The sequence below is a fragment of the Caloenas nicobarica genome, chromosome 4 (genome assembly GCF_036013445.1).
Source record: "Caloenas nicobarica isolate bCalNic1 chromosome 4, bCalNic1.hap1, whole genome shotgun sequence".
NCBI lineage: Eukaryota > Metazoa > Chordata > Aves > Columbiformes > Columbidae > Caloenas > Caloenas nicobarica.
Window position 1 is genome coordinate 9,708,394 of NC_088248.1, and position 17,475 is coordinate 9,725,868.

The 17,475-nt window shown below is 41.8% G+C and overlaps 1 protein-coding gene across 32 annotated transcripts in view; it reads left to right on the forward strand.

The window, feature by feature from the left end:
- Positions 1–17,475, forward strand: part of ANK2 (ankyrin 2) — a 370,609-nt gene that overhangs the window by 266,517 nt on the left and 86,617 nt on the right. For 19 of the 32 annotated variants that reach the window (XM_065633268.1, XM_065633277.1, XM_065633275.1 and 16 more), the window contains 10 exons: positions 1,866–1,964; positions 2,138–2,236; positions 4,802–4,900; positions 5,554–5,751; positions 7,711–7,809; positions 8,579–8,677; positions 10,454–10,651; positions 12,088–12,186; positions 12,293–12,391; positions 15,070–15,168. In XM_065633268.1, the coding sequence (XP_065489340.1) occupies positions 1,866–1,964; positions 2,138–2,236; positions 4,802–4,900; positions 5,554–5,751; positions 7,711–7,809; positions 8,579–8,677; positions 10,454–10,651; positions 12,088–12,186; positions 12,293–12,391; positions 15,070–15,168 (1,188 nt within the window). The remainder of the gene's footprint in view (positions 1–1,865; positions 1,965–2,137; positions 2,237–4,801; positions 4,901–5,553; positions 5,752–7,710; positions 7,810–8,578; positions 8,678–10,453; positions 10,652–12,087; positions 12,187–12,292; positions 12,392–15,069; positions 15,169–17,475) is intronic. The other 13 variants (XM_065633290.1, XM_065633293.1, XM_065633273.1 and 10 more) reach the window with 4 other exon arrangements.

Below are 17,475 nucleotides of genomic sequence, written 5' to 3' on the forward strand. Positions count from 1 at the left end.
ATACACATTGTATGCTAGCCCCCACATCTTCCTTTTTTTCCCTCTATGACCAGAAATATACATTCTGTTCCTCCCTTCCCACCCTCCCTGCAAAACATCCATCCTGAAATGAAAGGAGAACATCCTCAAGCCACTCACTGCCTCTCTGCTCGCTTCTCTCCAAACTGGTTTTTTTTTTCCTCTCCCATCAGGAACTTGTAGCTTCTGGCTTGTTTGTAGTATTTAATATATTATTATTATGCTTATAATTTCTGTTAGTGATAGATTTTTTTCTGCCTTTTCCTCTCCCCCATCAAACTGTTCCTCACTTAACTAGAAGTAGCAAAGTTAAATCAACTCAGGCAGTATAGTTAAGTGAAAATATGAAAAGTTCTGAAACAGTAAAACTCCCTATGCAATATATTTAGAGCTGTTGTATGGGAAGTAAAATATCTAATGGTTTTAATTCCTACTTTAGAAATTGCAGAGGGCTAACAATAGTAATAATAATCAGCAGAGTCCTATGATGGAAAAAATATACAAATAATTCACTTTTAGCTAGACTTAAAAAAAAAATCATTGTTAATGTTTGCAAAATGATTTGGGGATACAAGCACTATATGAGTTCTCAGCTTTTTCAATTTGTATATGCTTTAAAGCACCTTCAAGTCATCTAGTAATTAACATTTCCCTTAACAGAAGCTGACTGTAGAATCATCTGTTATATGCCTCTTTCCATGAGCTAAAATTTCACTAAGTTCTCTTTACTGCTAGTTGAGTGTTTAGCAATACTGATCCTTCTCATTAGAAAAAAAGCATTTTTTCAACATTATCTAAAAATGTTACCTGTGTTTTTCACTTAAACGTTCACATACGGTGAATAATGTGTTTGTGTAACTTTAGGCACACACTTAACCTGCATTAACTATTATAGTACATAAACCCAGCTTGAAGTCAAAGCATGTATTACAGTATATAATATGAAGACATGCTTTGATTTGGGCCCCAATCTCACTGAATAAGCATTTTCAAAGAAATGAATATGTGCTGATGCTAAGCACAACACTAAAAATATTCTCTTGCAATACAAAATGCTAGGTTGCAATCTTGATTTCAGATGTTCCTTTCCCCACCTCCCTTTTGTTCCTGTCCCTGCCCCGTTTAATTTTAATCCAAATGAGGGCTGATACCTGTCTTACAAAGCAGGAATAAAAGAAGAGGGGTCACAATTGCTTCAAGAATGAACACTCCATATCGTGAAACTACAGCTGAAGCAGTGATTATAAAGACACCTCACAGAATGCACACACACACACACACAAACATGAATACAGCATGCTGTAAATTGATGCGTAAATATACAAATAAATAGACATAGATGCTTAGATTACAAGATACTCTATAAAAACAAATAAGGCAGGATGTGGGAGAAGTACTCCATTCTGTTCTTTTCCTAGAGCGGTGTAGATTATGCATGAAACATTTCCAAAGACACTAACTGATTTCAAACCAGTCACTATAATTTCTTATGTTTTCCTTGGGTTAGGCAATATTTGGAACTGCTCTAAGTCATTCTTACACATACCTGTGTGCAGCCTTCAGCACCACATACGTGTGTGCGCACACACTTTGAAGTCCAAATGGACATGTCTGTATTTGGCTTTCGGAGGCGGATGTTCAGTTTCTCCCCGTGGCCTGAGAAGAAAGCAGCAGCACTGCTTTGTTCTGCCTCAGATTACTGGGAGACGTCTGTAATTCATAACCTGTTGTGCTTAAAGAACAATTGCTTCTGGTACTCTAACACTTCTGCTCCCAGTGCGCCAGCATGGAGCTGTGTGGAAAGCGTAGCTGCATGTTTTTAACTAACATGACTGTCTTTTGCACAGAATGGTTTTACTCCACTGCACATTGCCTGCAAGAAAAATCGCATCAAAGTCATGGAACTCCTGGTGAAATATGGGGCTTCAATCCAGGCTATAACAGAGGTAGAAAAATGTTTCATGTCCTGAAGAAACATTCCTTCTCTCTCTACTTTTTTGCTTCTTTTTTTTTCCTCTTTCTTCTCATACCTCACTTTCAGTTATGTTTTATTTAAACAAAGAAGCCCCTTCCCTATGCCGGTGCAGAGGAGTAAAACTGCTCTTGCTTTGTTTCGCAGTCGGGCCTCACACCAATACACGTGGCTGCATTTATGGGCCACTTGAACATAGTCCTCCTTCTGCTGCAGAACGGAGCCTCTCCCGATGTCACTAACATTGTGAGTATGGCTTTGACTAGAATCATCTCTGCAATACCTCCTGCGGAAAGGGTCTAGCCTACCACGCACTCCAACCAAAGGTCACGTTTTAATGATGCTTTATGACTGTATTGCATTTTAGGACAAATTATTCTAGTGTCCCAAACAGTGAAGAGGGGAAAATGGCAGTTGTATGAGAGCATTATAAGCTATCTGTAGTTCCATGTGTTCCTGAGCAGTGCTTCAGTAGGTCAAGTTTCCCCTAAAAACAGAGCTCGCGAAATTCATCCAAAACTGAGTATAAGCCAAGTCATGGGAAAGACTGTCTTTGAATGATGAAATTTAAGTCCAAATGGCTCTAATTTTTGCTTGCATAGTTTCACTGGCTGCCATGAAATTGTGTCATTTGTACCAGTGAAAGGGTATAAAATGCTTAAAACCTAACAAACAAAAAGTAAAAATGCTATAGTCAAGATGTTCCTTTTATAAAGGAAATTCCAGGAACTAGTGCCTTTCACAAGAACATACTTAAATTTAGAAAATGTGACCTTTGGGAGATAACACAAAATGCAGAACATGACTTACCATAGAAATCAGTGTTTGTATACCTATAGCCTAGTTACCAAGAAAAATAACAAGAACATGATGGTTTCCTGAGTTGTATTTTATAGATACCTTAGTGTTTGAATTTGTCAATATAAACATGTCAATATAAAATGTAAAATATTTAACTTCGGACCATCTGCATTTTGAAAGCAGCTTTTTTACCAGTAAATAATATTATAAATTAAGTGTTCCCAACAACAAAACAAGAAAATTTGAGTAATCCAGGTGCACTGGACTCATCAGTTTTTCTCATTTAGGATAATGTTATATGGAACCTAGTAACAATGTTGAGCACACTGAATTTTTTGCTTGAATTGTTAGAATGGACTCTTTTTGACAAAACCTCTTACTGTTGTCACACTTTTTAATGGAAGCAATCTTTATATAAAACCTTTATCAATGATATGACAGCCAACAAGAAATTATTGTGGAAGCAATTCTTGTGGTGTAAATATTGTGGTGGTGTCATCAGACATTTGTGTGCAAAGTTTAACACTTTACAATTTATGCTACACTTGTGTCTTAGCATTTAATTGCTAAGCTGAAGTTCCCTGTTGGATTACTAACTGTTTCCAAAAGCTAAACTGCTTTGCTAATGCAAGTACAAAGGGGTCATTACAGAAATTTGATCTTTAGAGTGTGTGAAATGTAAAACTTATTCACATTTTAAACAGCTCATTCTTCAGGTAATAAACTTTATAGAGATGAAATTCTGTATTAAGATTTGTAGCTAGAGCTGTGGGATTTTGTTTGTTGCCTACTTACTAATCACAGCTGGTAATACAATGTTAACTTTAAAATGAAAAGATAAATCAACTCCTGGTGAAGGAGGTTTGCTTTAATAGGAAGTTCATAATAGTAGGCAAGCTCAGGTTGCTGCTTTTGCTACATCTAGACGAAGGACAAGAAGATGTGATTCCTGATTCTGATGCAAAAGATCTTGACCAGAGTGTTCATTTTGGCAATTGCAATTTAACTTGATAGTCCTGGGGGTAAAAGTCTTACAACAGAATATACTCCAGCTCTAGAGTAAAGAGAAGGAACAATTAGTACAAAGAAGTGATTAGTCCTGCTGTGTTGTCATAAAAGATCAATACAGAGCTCTTGATTGTGGAACTGTCCCAGTACCTAATGTACCAGACACCAGTGAGCTGCACAGGGACTGTTTCAGTCCACTTTATGACAGTGCACTTAAAGAATGTTGGACAGTGCAAAACTAAGCTAGAAATGCAGTCGTCAAGGAATACTCACTTCCAGTGTTCCTTTGCAAACCTATGCAAGAAGTACATGCTTTGAATGTGTCATCCATACTTCATTATCCTGACTTGAAATTCCACATCACCCCAGTCAGCTTTCCAAAATTTAATATTTTCCTTCAGATTCTGTGGGCTACAAAAGGCTTGAAACAAGATTCATTCCATAGCCCGCGGACTGAGCCACACTGCTGAGCGCAGATTTTACACATTTCATATGCTGGCTCAGCTGTGCACAGCCATTGCAAGGGCTTTGAAAGCTGCCAGCTCCACACAGTCTGCAGGAAGAGACCATCTGGAAAAATAATCCCCTTCCATCTTGAGGCTCATGTGCCTCTCAATCCCTTGAGAGAGACAGGCTCAATATACTCTTCTCTCTGGTGCAGTGCACAAGCTGATGCACCATTATGTAGAAAGCTGAGGAGCATATGTGACCAGAGGAATCTATACGGCAGAGTTTTCTACAAATCAGGATTTTCATTCTGACCCTCTGTAGTGAGATGACGCTTGTCTGGGATCACCGTGTTTGCAAATCACAGTGTACCCAGGCCCAGCAACGTGGACGCACGCACTCTTCTGCGCTGCCTGTTGCTGGGTCTGAAGCCAGATTCTCAGCTGGTGGAAATGTGGGTCTCTGCACAAGTTGATGTGGGTAGAGTTTACACCCTTTGAGCTTCTGTTTCTTCATGGAGGTTTAGGACACTGAAATACTTTTGCTTTTCTGCAGCGTGGAGAAACCGCGCTGCACATGGCGGCACGTGCTGGGCAGGTGGAAGTAGTTCGCTGCCTCCTGAGAAACGGGGCCCTGGTTGATGCCCGAGCCAGGGTAGGTGTTCTGCTTACAACTTTTTTTTGCTTTCACTCAAAAATACGTGTAGATCTTCCAGAGAGAACGTGTGTGGTGGGCTGACCCTGGCCGGCAGCTCAGCTCTGCTCACTGTTCGCTTGCTGCCCCTGTGGCAGGATGGGGGAGATAATCGGAAGGGTGAAAGTGAGAAAATCTCTTGGACTGAGATAAAGCCAGTCTAATAAGTGAAGGAGAAAAAACCCAAAACAAAATAAAGCACAAACCCTCCCCCTCACAAGCGATGGGAGCGCAATCACTCACCACCTCCCACAAGCAGACCAATGCCCAGGCAGTTTCTGAGCAATGGCTCCTTTGCAGAAACTCACTCTCTGGTTTTATTGCTGAGCATGATGCTCCATGATATGGATTATCGCTCGGGGCAATTCAGGTCAGCTGTCCTTGATAAAAGGAAAACAATGTTTTGCTTTCTAGTTGTCTCTGTTCTAATAAGACTGCTGAAGCTCATCACAAAATTTAACTTGCAAGCACTCCTTTGCTGCCTTTTTTTTGGTACTATTACTTCCTCTGATTTCTGCAAGACAAATGCATAGATAGGTCTGTTGGGATTAACAAAAAGGTTGTGTTCAGGGTGGTTCTACCTGTGCTAATTATCTACTCGATTTGAGTTGTAGGAAGAACAGACTCCACTGCACATTGCCTCTCGCTTGGGTAAAACGGAGATCGTCCAGCTTCTGCTACAGCACATGGCCCACCCCGACGCGGCAACGACAAATGGGTACACCCCGCTGCACATCTCTGCCAGAGAGGGACAAGTTGATGTTGCATCTGTTCTCCTAGAGGCAGGTGCCTCGCACTCCATGTCCACCAAAGTAAGACAAAATGCTTCGTGTCTTGTATTCCGGTAGCTCAGGCGGTGCGTGGTGGTCTATGGCCATTCAATGGAGAGCGTACTTTCACACTGAGAAACTGAGCTAGTTTGGGTCTTTTGTTTTGTTCTTATTCAATCTTAATCAACAGCAATCTGATAGACTGAAGTAATGTATCAGAAGTTAATCAAATTTTGACAGATTTTCTTGTCACCTAAAGTTGGGAGTTTGATTCCTGCTGGAGCCGCATGCAGATCATGATAAATACATGGTCTCAACAGGTTTAAAATATACATTAGGTCCTTGCTTCTTACTTCGCCATTGTGTTATGGGTAGGTCTTTTTTGGCAAATATTTTCAAAGTAGAAGAGTGGGGGGATTTTTTAAATGAACAGGCCTATTTATTTTTTAGTACCTTGTTTATTTAAATAGTTAAATAATTCTGGTCTGTACTGGCTGAAAGGAATGTTCCTAAAACATACAATTCGGCATCTGTCAAGCCTCATTTAATGCTGAATCTATTTTCAGTGATTCTATTTGTGAGGTGTCATACCACACAATAGGCCATTTTGTAAGAGGTTATAGAAGAAATAGTCTGCAGAATCATTATTTTGTTAGCCAAAAATGTTTACCAATAGAATCATGACAGTGATGATCACATAAGAAAATAGTTAGCTGCAAACAGAATTATGTGCCAAGGTATATTTTCCAAATTTATTGCGTGTAATTAAGGGATTCTTGCTATTGTTTTAGGTCTGAAAAGTGATTTTACAGTTGAAGCTTAAAACATATTTTTTGTATAATGGGGTGTCTTCCAGGGTTTAGAAGACTAACCCAGCAATTTTCAAATTATGATCCACAGATTACTGAAAATGCTTGATGTTCTCCTTTTATCCAGCTGTTAAATCACATTAAAATGGCTAAAAATACACTAAATACTTTCCTAATTTTCCATATCACTTTATGGCAATGGCTTTAGTATTGCAGGAGCATTATGTAATTATGACTAGGAGAAGCTGTAGTCCACTAGATAATCTCTCTAAAAACCTGTGATTCATGAACTGGAAATGTCTGAGATTCACTGACGTAAACTCTTTTCGAGGTGGGATTATTGGAACAAGATGATAATGATAATAAACATTACACATAACTTTTGTGTCAGGCAAATAGGTCGTTGTAGCTCCCTCGACTTACAGTCTGGGCAGCGGTGCAGTCTGCCACCTGCTGTCCTGCATCCATGAGTGTTCCATATCAACATGATTTTTAAAATTAACATAATAGGCAAAGAGCTTGTTCGTTCGATGTAGACCCTATGCCTGGGCTTTACTGACAAGCATTATTAAAACAAAAAGGGCTCTTTTTTAAAAGGCAATATTTTTAGTCTTGCCACGGTGCATTTCCAAAAGCACTGCCATTGAGTCAGGCATGACTTTTTTCAGCTGAAGCTCACAGGCTGTAGCAGAACTTAGTGCCTGTATGGATACATGAGTCTAAATATAAATCATTCTTCAACAAACTCTCTAAAGGAAGAATACAAAGATTGGAGCTTTTCTCACTGAATTTAGTTGGTGTTTCATTGTTACTGGTAACAACTGATACAGGAAATATTTCCACAGCTGTCATCATGAAACTAAAAATGCAGCTAGTTCGGAGTAGAAGTTTTAACAAGTGCCTTCATTGCCCACACACACAGTGTGTGATGCTGGTGGAGTCTGTATCTGATAAAATGTCTGCCAGCCTGACAGCATGCACGTAGGAAAGAATAGAAGGGAAAGTATTTTCTTGTTTTTCATGTTTCTAGATGCTTTCAAGAGATGCTGCTGTTTCTAGGTATGGCTGTTGATTCCGCCAGCGAGAATACAGGTTGAAGAATAAGTGTTTGTTAATACATAGTTAGTAAAAGAGAGATGTCAGCATGATCTTTAACACTAACACCTGCTTTTTATATCCTGGTATTTTTCAGAAGGGATTCACACCTCTGCATGTGGCAGCCAAGTACGGGAGCCTGGAAGTGGCAAAACTCCTGCTGCAGCGCCGTGCCTCTCCCGATTCAGCCGGCAAGGTAATGATGAGAAAGGAAAGTGAGCGTCCCGAGGATGGAGCCAGGCTCTTCTCAGTGACAACCAATGATAGGACAAGGGGCAATGGGTACAAACTGGAACACAGGAGGTTCCACTTAAATATGAGAAGAAACTTCTTCTCAGTGAGGGTGACAGAGCCTGGAACAGGCTGCCCAGGGGGGTTGTGGAGTCTCCTTCTCTGGAGACATTCAAACCCACCTGGACGCCTTCCTGTGTAACCTCATCTGGGTGTTCCTGCTCCGGCAGGGGGATTGGACTGGATGACCTTTTGAGGTCCCTTCCAATCCCTGACATTCTGTGATTCTGTGAAAATCCAGAAGCATTTTGGGTTCTTGTTTGGGAAGGAACTGTGTGCAACATGCACGGGAAGGGCAGCTGTGGCTGCTTTCCTGCGGTTGTGCTGGCTTGTTAAGGTCTCAGTCCCCAAAGGGTGGTGAAGACGATGCGGCTGAAGTGTTGTTACGGGTCCCTGGTGGGAGGGTGTGCCGCTCTGGAGACAGAAATGTTCCTGAGGTTGCACTGAGCTCTCCATACTGTAAAAATCATAATTGTCAAATACACGGCGTCCACCCCGTGCTGTGGGAATTGCGCATCCTGGGCGCTGGGGAGATGGAAACCAGATCCGTGGCCTCAGGCAGCCGGTGCCCGAGAGCCGCCCGCGTTCCCCCCGCGCTGCTTCTCCCCCGGCCGCCCCCCGCTAACGGCTCCGTAACGCGGCGAGCGCAGCCTAACCCTAACCCGCCCTTACAGAACGGCCTCACCCCCCTACACGTGGCCGCACATTACGACAACCAGAAGGTGGCGCTGCTGCTGCTGGAGAAGGGCGCCTCGCCGCACGCGACCGCCAAGGTGAGCTCTGGCCCCGCCCCCCGGCTCTGGCCCCGCCCCCCGGCTCTGGCCCCGCCCCCCGGCTCTGGCCCCGCCCCCCGCCCCTGCGGAGCGGTGCGGAGCGGGGAGGGTCCGCTCGGTGTAAAGAAATAAAATAATCCCCGGGGTGCGGGCGGCCAGGGACGGGCTGCACGGGGGGTTGTGAGAGCCGAGGGGGTGGTCAGAAGGTCACTGAGCGCAGAGCAACCGAGATGATGAAGGGAGTGGAGCATCTCCCGTATGAGGAAAGGCTGAGGGAGCTGGGGCTCTTTAGTTTGGAGGAGACTGAGGGGTGACCTCATTAATGTTTATAAATATATAAAGGGTGGGTGTCACGAGGATGGAGCCAGGCTCTTCTCGGTGACAACCAATGGTAGGACAAGGGGCAATGGGTTCAAGCTGGAACACAAGAGGTTCCACTTAAATTTGAGAAGAAACTTCTTCTCAGTGAGGGTGACAGACACTGGAACAGGCTGCCCAGGGGGGTTGTGGAGTCTCCTTCTCTGGAGACATTCAAACCCACCTGGACGCCTTCCTGTGTAACCTCATCTCGGTGTTCCTGCTCTGGTGGGGGGATTGCACTGGATGATCTTTTGAGGTCCCTTCCAATCCCTGACATTCTGTGATTCTGTGAGCGAGTTGCTGAGCCGTAGGAGGTTCAAACAGCCTGGCTGGATGACCCCCTACCTAAATTGGCATATGGCTCTCGCACGCCTTCATTGAAAAAGAAGAAATATAGATGTGTAGATATGTACGTATGCAATTCTCTAAGCCCGTTTTTATGCTTGTGAGCTTTAGTCATAGCTGGAAGTCACTTTAGTATTGTGTAATATTAGAAACTGCGCATATTCTGACCATGCATATGGAGAGTTCATTCTGGGATTGGGAATAGTATCATATCACTGTGTTAGGCAGAGGCGACCAAAAAGGGGAAAATAATGAGTGAATTGGTGCTGATTTCAGAACGTTCTGCCCTGTGTGAGGCTGCTGTTTTGCATGCTGCCAAAAAATGCAGCCCGTCTGTTAAGTGATTATATCAGAGCTGTTGTTTCCATCGTGGTGCGTGGAGAGCAGCAACAGCTACAGTTGCAGTAGAAGAGTTTGGTAGAGCTCTGTTTTAAAAACAGACCAACAGAACACTCCCAGACAGACTGTCTGCTGTAACCCAGAATTTTTCCCTGTGGTGCGTTGTAAAGCTATTAAACATGGGAAGTTGCTTTATTGCCAAAAAGTACCATTAATGCCTTTCTGCTTCACTTAAATGGTTAATTCAATCAAAAAAACATTCCTCCCTTTTACTGTTTCCAGCCAGTGCCATGAATGACACACATATCAAAATTCCATAGGCAAACACACCTCTACCCACACACTCCAAAAAAGCATCATACAATGAAGAGTGGGCACCCGTCACTCATCATAGAGAATGTCACTCATCAGTCAGAAGTGAATATTTACAACATAGATTATTCAAAATATAGGTGTCAAACTCGAGATAATTTGAGGGTATCAGATGAACAGCCTTACCCACCCTGGCAAGGGCAGGCTTGGTTCTAGTTTGGATGGCAAAAACTACAGACGGACAAAACAACACAACAGCAGGGCCATGTGGGACATGTCTGGCCTTGAAAACTTAATGAACTCTCATCTCTGGTGATAAGGCGTAACACGAAATAATACTGGTTTAGGGTGTCTGACTTCCCAGGCTTACATGGCTCTTTTGTTAACTTTATTCTCATTTTGTTTCCTGACTGATGTTAGAACGGATACACCCCTCTGCATATTGCTGCCAAGAAGAACCAGATGCAGATAGCTACCACTCTATTGAACTACGGGGCTGAGACAAACATTTTGACCAAGCAGGGAGTCACCCCACTTCATTTGGCCTCCCAAGAAGGTCACACTGACATGGTGACCTTGCTTTTGGAGAAAGGATCCAATATCCACGTGGCAACAAAGGTAACTCACAACCGGAGACAAAATACTATGGGTAGCAGCATCCAGTAAGATGCAAAGTGCAGTGTAGAAATGCTGTCACATTGTCAGAAATTCTCTGCTTCACTTCCTTATGTACATATTTGTGAGTCTGCAGAAGTGATAACAGATGAGTGAACAGTAAAAGTGAGAAAAGGATATCTAGGACTGGCAGATGGATTAACCAGTTAACTTATATCATGTAATGAATAGCTGTACTGACTAACACACAGGACAAGCTGCAGCTGTTTGCCATGACTGGAGGAAAATGATATAACATCTGGCTCGGGCAGAGAGGTTACAGGAGGAAAGGCAGACGAAGAGAAAATTGTTCCTGAGCATTCAAGAAGGCAAGACTGTGGTGCTTTTGTTGTGCTGCAACCTTGCCATCTCTTGGGTGTTTCACATATGCGCCTGAAGTTTTACATTGGATGCTAAGGAAGAGGAGTGTAAAATTTTGGAGTTTGTGGGTCCAGGGGCAGATTTAGCAATATGTATCAGAAACCTGAGAGCTACAGTCTAAAATAGTTCAGCGCATCTGCCAGCAGAGGTGCTTTTCCTCATATACTTACCCTTCAGCCTTCTTTGCAAATGGAAGAAATTGGTGGTGTCTGGCAAATAACGAAACAATATTATTAACAGAGTGGTGAATGACAAAAATCTTGTGGAGGAGCTTTCCAAGTTTTAATATTTTTTTATGATTGCACATGGCAGATTTCTCATAGAAAACAAGATGGTTCCTCAAAAAAACCCCCAACATTAGTGTAGATCTCCATAGGTCACCAGATGTATCCAGGCATATATGTAAGTCTTATTTACTTGAAGACAAAATAGAAGGCTCAAGTCTCTCATTGTCTCACATTGGTGTAATATGCCATCTAACAAATAAGAAACAAAGTGGTTTTCGTTTCTCTTACAAAATTTATTCCCTTGTACACAGGCAAGTACTGTGAGTGTGATTGCAGTGAGCTTTTAGTTAAAGGCTGCATCAATTTCCTTGGCATCTTTGAATGAGTTCTATTTCTGGAGTTATTTTCTTCATTTTGACTCCTGCCTGCAGTTGTCAAGGTTCTCTTTGCTGTCTGAGAGTGGTAAACACAGTGAATATGCTTCCCTAATTTATTAATGGCCTCCTCAGCTTCCCCAGTGACATTACTGTATAAAATCTGAGCATGATCATTGATGCCTGAAAGTTTTACTCCATGATTATGGTGATGTAATTGCTTTGGAGCTGTTTGTCAGCCAGATCAGGGGAAACATCAACTCTACTTTGTTCAAAAAAGCCACCCATACTTAGAAGCTATAGTTAGGATCACTTCATGTTTTAAAGATGAGAAAGTGGTAAAGTCTAGATTTCTTTCCCCATGTAAAGTAGGTTTCTTTTTATTTTCATTTTTTTATTTTGTGTATTCCGCCTCCAGACTGGACTGACATCCTTACACCTTGCAGCTCAAGAGGATAAAGTGAATGTAGCTGAAATACTCACCAAACATGGTGCAAACCAAGATGCTCAGACAAAGGTAAATTGTGGAGCGGCTACTGTCTCCGGTGTGCCAAAAGATGCTAGTGTTGTAAAGGAATGTTCCACTGAGCTTGCAGTTTCACTTATTTGTTTTTTTATTGTAGCTTGGTTATACACCTTTAATTGTGGCGTGTCACTATGGAAACATCAAAATGGTGAATTTTCTTCTCAAGCAGGGAGCAAATGTCAATGCTAAAACAAAGGTAAAGAATTTTTCCTTGCTTGCTTTTGCTTTTTATTATGAACCTGGTAACCAAGTACTACAAATACATACGATGGGTGCCTTTTCACTAGGAAACTATAATGATTGTATGAGAAGTGTGAACCTATGGTGATTCGTGGCTATAGTAGAATACCTTCTCTCTATAACATCTCATTGTGTAGTGTTCACAAAAGAAAAGTCAGGTAGCTCTTTGAGTGTACGAATGAAGGAGATAGAGAATCTGTTTCATTTTATTTTTTTGTTTTTACTTGAAAATTAACAAATGCAAGCTTATTTCTGATCTCATTTGCACATGGTTTACACCAGTGTCATACCGGTGTGCTGCCAAACTAGTAAGTAGAAATGCAGACGCAGACACTTTGAGGGGGATGCCAGGTTCTCTCCAGTCTGCTGGGAGAAGAGTGGGAAGAATTGCTGCTGATCGAAGCGTGGGTGGAATGACTTTGGGAGAGGAAGCAGCTGTGGTGGGGGAATGCAGTTTGCTGAAGAGAGGTTTGAGGGTTTTTTTGAGGAGGATCTGGGTACACTGTTACTGACCGGTTCTACTGAAATGGACCTGACTGCCTACAGCCAAAGCCTGAATGAAATCCACTGATTTCAGCAATTTCTTGTAGTGTAAACTGGTGTGCACAACAGCTGAACGTTATACAACTTGTAGCAAGAATCGTATATCTCCTTAGTATACACGGAGAGGTTCTGGTGGCTGCAACAGTGTGTTGCATCCCAAATATCATCACATCACCCTTAACAGAAAGAGAAGGCTAAGTCAGGAGCTGCAGGGCTTCAGCTCAGTTAAAGCTGGCATCAGGCAATAGCTAGCTACTAGCTTCACATTGGATGTCTTGGGATCAATGTGAAGAAGTCCATTGATATTTCTAGTGACATACTTAGTATTTGTAAGATCTGGTCAAAATCACAGGCTTGTGGTCTGCTGGTCACTCTGGCCAGCTCTGCTGTCCCCAGCTGTGACCTATGGGATAGATTCTTTTCTCAAAGTAGGGCTATTTCATCACAGTGGTCACAGCTTAATGTGGTAAGAAACAGCTAGCAAAGTAAATAAATACAAGATGCTGGCCCATCCCTTGTGAGATCACCCGAAATCAATAGGCAAAACGCAAGGATTCCAAAAGAACTGGCAACACTACTAGAAAAACAGCTGATAAGAATTAATAAAGCAGACTCTAGCAGGATCCAGATGGTAGCTGCCAAGTCATTCAGCTGAGGTATTTGGAGGCTAACTAAAGGGACAGACATGCTTGCATCTTTAGTATTAAGTCTCACTCTATGTCTAAGGGGCCTCTGGACCAGGTTCTGATGCCATTTCCCCTGGTATTTCACTTAGAATAATTTCATTAAAGTCAGCAAGTTTGTATGAGAGTATGGGGCAGTGGTTCTCCAGAATTTCCTGCCTAGGGACCATTAAAAATACTGGCAATCTGTCAGCTGGTACTGTGGACTCTGTTTAAAGAGTAAATCCATCCTGGATAGATTGAGGATAGGCATGTTAAAGAATAAGTAACCTCTATTGCTTCTTGGTGTTTAGCTGGAGAAAGCCTGCATGATGCTTTGTGCCATTTCCAGTGAAAAATAATATGGCTGAATTCTGCTTTTGAAGAACTGCGCTGATGTTTAAGTAAAGATAGCAAATTTATTTGCACTAAAATCACAGTAAAATCCTCCTTTGATTTTTTTAGCGGTCCATGCATGCAAACTGTAAATATAAGAATTGTAAAGTGCTGAACTATCACTATTTAATTAGTACTACAAAGCATTACTTGCGTCTATTTGCTTGCAAAAGAGCGAACTCTGGGAGCCTGTCTTTCAGAGCCTGCCCCGGGCTTTACATAAGTGTACAGTGAATCAACTTGGTGTTTTCTTCCAGTATATTCTCTGCTTGCTTTCAAAGCCAATTGCAAATAATTTGGTAAATGAATTGCTTGACTGGACTTACACAATACCATCTCAGATCAACTAGCCGAAGTACACTTTGGCTATGTTTCTGTATTGTGTAACATTAGAATGAATCACTGGAGCTGATAAGTATATGGAGTTAAGTGTGTTTATTAATACAGACATTCTGTACATGTTTCTAAGTGTAATTGCAGCTTGCTCAGGCCTTTTGAAGGCAAACAAAGCTAAAATTGATTGACATTTGTAATAGGTATATGTTTTTAGCCTTTTTAAAAGCAAATAGTCTCAAATCACTGCTGTTAAAAATGATATATTTTTTAAATTGCCTCAAATATTTTAAAGGCAAATCTTTAGGCTTCTACAGCAAACTAAGATGCGAGAGGAAGAAAACTGTTATCTGCCTCAGCTATGATTCTGTGTCCCTAGTGTGCCACTTTAACTGTTCCTCATTGTTCCCCTCTCTGACCTAGGAAATGAGGAATTATCTGTCTTTCCAGAGATTGCTAGTATTTTGAGATCTAATATGATTTGTGAATAAAAATATTATCTTCTTTTATCTTCCCATTAATCTGGAGAAGTAGTATTATTACTGAAGATCTGTTATCTCTTTGGGTCACTTGATGGCATGATTTCTTTTTAAAATGTCTCAAAAGGAACAGAAGGAAGCAAAGCAAAGTGTCTAATCTCATTACTGGTGGTTGTTTTTCTTTCTTTGTTTGCTTTTATGGTAACCACCGTGGGCAACAGAATGGGTACACACCTCTCCACCAAGCTGCTCAACAAGGCCACACTCACATCATTAACGTCCTTCTCCAACATGGAGCCAAGCCCAACGCCATCACCACTGTAAGTCTGTGAAGTGCCAGAGGGAACTTGTTTCCCTGGCCAGTTCTTTCTGTTGCTTTCTTCAGGCTTGAGAGCAAGCCCTTGTTTTGGTGAAAGTGTTCTATGTACAGCTGGTTGTCAGATGTGTGTATGTGACTTCTGATTTCCTTGTCGTCTTAAGGTAGTTCAGATCAGATCTGTCTCACCGTGCATTAAGCTAAACATGAGACGGGGAAACTGATTTCTGAGCTGCTGGCCACAGCTGGCTGTGCTCTGCTTGTTCTCTTGCCCTCTGCCTCAGTGCTTTGGGCTGTGAACTGGTATCTTGATAAGGATTTTTCCATAAAAATTAAGGGAAATCAGAAGCTGGGCTTCTTTTAAGATTTTGACCCAAATTTCTGTCCCTTTATCCGCTGGAACTGTTTCAGGTTCTTACTGAGTTCGCTGATGTTAATGCCTCCTCCAAGACCGTCAATAACCTCTGGCACAGTTCCTTCTCTGCAGTCAGCCAGGAATGCAACTGTCTTATTTCATGTTGATGTTGTTATTAGTCACCTCTAATTGGGTAATCTTTAAAATGCAGCCAGAATGTCCAAAACTCACGTGTCATTCCCTAGAGTGGATCGGGTTTCTGTGTACATACATTTTGCGAGCTTAAATCAGCACTGGGGCCCTGGTTGGTTCTGGAACGATCACATTGAGTAATCTTCTGTGAAGTTATCCAAGAGACCAGTTTATGCACCAGATCAGCAAGAAAGAGACCATTGTGGTCAGCTTGTGGGACTGCAGGTTCTACTGGGCATATTCAACCCAAGGTCTCTTTACTTGCTTTCAGCCCTCACATTGGGGCTGTCATGCCCAAATCTAACCCAAATGCAAGCAGGGTGTCAAGGATGTGCCTTTACTGCCCAGTTTGCCTACTTTCTCGGTTACTAGCACTGTTCTTGTCCACTCATAGCAACCTCTAGCTTGAGATAAGAGAGAACTTCAACCTGAGACATCTGGCAGGGGGGATATGGGGGTGGGTTATGAGCAGTTAATGTGCAAGTGACAGTAACAGTTGAACTATTTGTGCTATGAAGATACTAATCTACTCATTTTGTGGTGCTAACCCACAAACCCTGTGTTGCTTCAGGGTTGCTGAGCTAGACTAATGCAGAAGAACCTAAATTATAGATAACTAAAGCCGATACTGAAGTAGCGAGAAGCCCTCAGGCTGGTATCCTGCACACACTGCAGTGGTGTCATGAGAGAAATCATTCCAGTGCAAAGCACGGAGTGCCTTTACATAATTCCCCCAGTAGGCCAGCATGGTGTCCTTTGGTTCAGTGCGAAATAACATACACCAGTTCTGTGTAGAGCTCTTTACAAAGGACCATGCAATATGTCCCGTCCACCCCTCCCCAAGCTGGGTGACACAGGGACTGTGACTGCCACATCACATAGAACCAAGTAACTGTGACAGCAGCCTCTGTGGCCACTTAGGGGGAACTGGCAACCAGTCAGCGGGGCCAGTTCTGCAGGGAAGATACACCCTCAAGAGAGTTGTGGGTGATTTAGCTAGTTTCTGATACTTACAATAATTTTCCTTCCGTACATGAAAAAGTTTATAAATTTGGCCACCTATTGTGGATGGCATTATGTTGCAATGGATGTTCTCCCTGAAATAAATGAGCATGGACCCTATTTTGAGGCATTTTGAGTAGAATTTCAAATGCAGTGAGACAGATGGCAATCTTAAGTACTGTTCATTTACAATGAAAAGTAACAGTCTAAGTTCATAAAATAGTACTACTCTCCTAAGCTATTTTGATGTTCCAGGTGATGAAGTGGAGCTAAACAGGCCTAAACACTAACTAAATTATAATTTTAATGTCCATTTGATGAATGGCACATCTATATAGCACAGGCGTTTAAACTGCAAATAAATTTGTATAATGCAAAATAGGTCCACACCCCAAGCCTTATATGGATTGTTTTTGTGTTTGTTGCATCATTATCTTTTGTGTACTTTTATTGTACATACGTTTTTGTTGTAAGGAGGAATAGAAGTGTATGTGGACAATACAGCTGTAATCCTATATTCCCCAAAAAGGGAATTGTACCCGATAAAGATTTAACAGTTTCAACTGAAATTGAAACTGTAACATTTTAAAGTACATTTTTAGAAGAGTATTTCTGATGTGGAACAGCTTATGCAGAATAAAACATTAAGATCTGCAGACAATACACATTTTGTATAGTGAAATTTGACCACTGAAGGGTTAAACCATACAACACTTTTCTATTTGGAATAGCAGGCAGATGTGTGTTGTGTTACCATGGTAA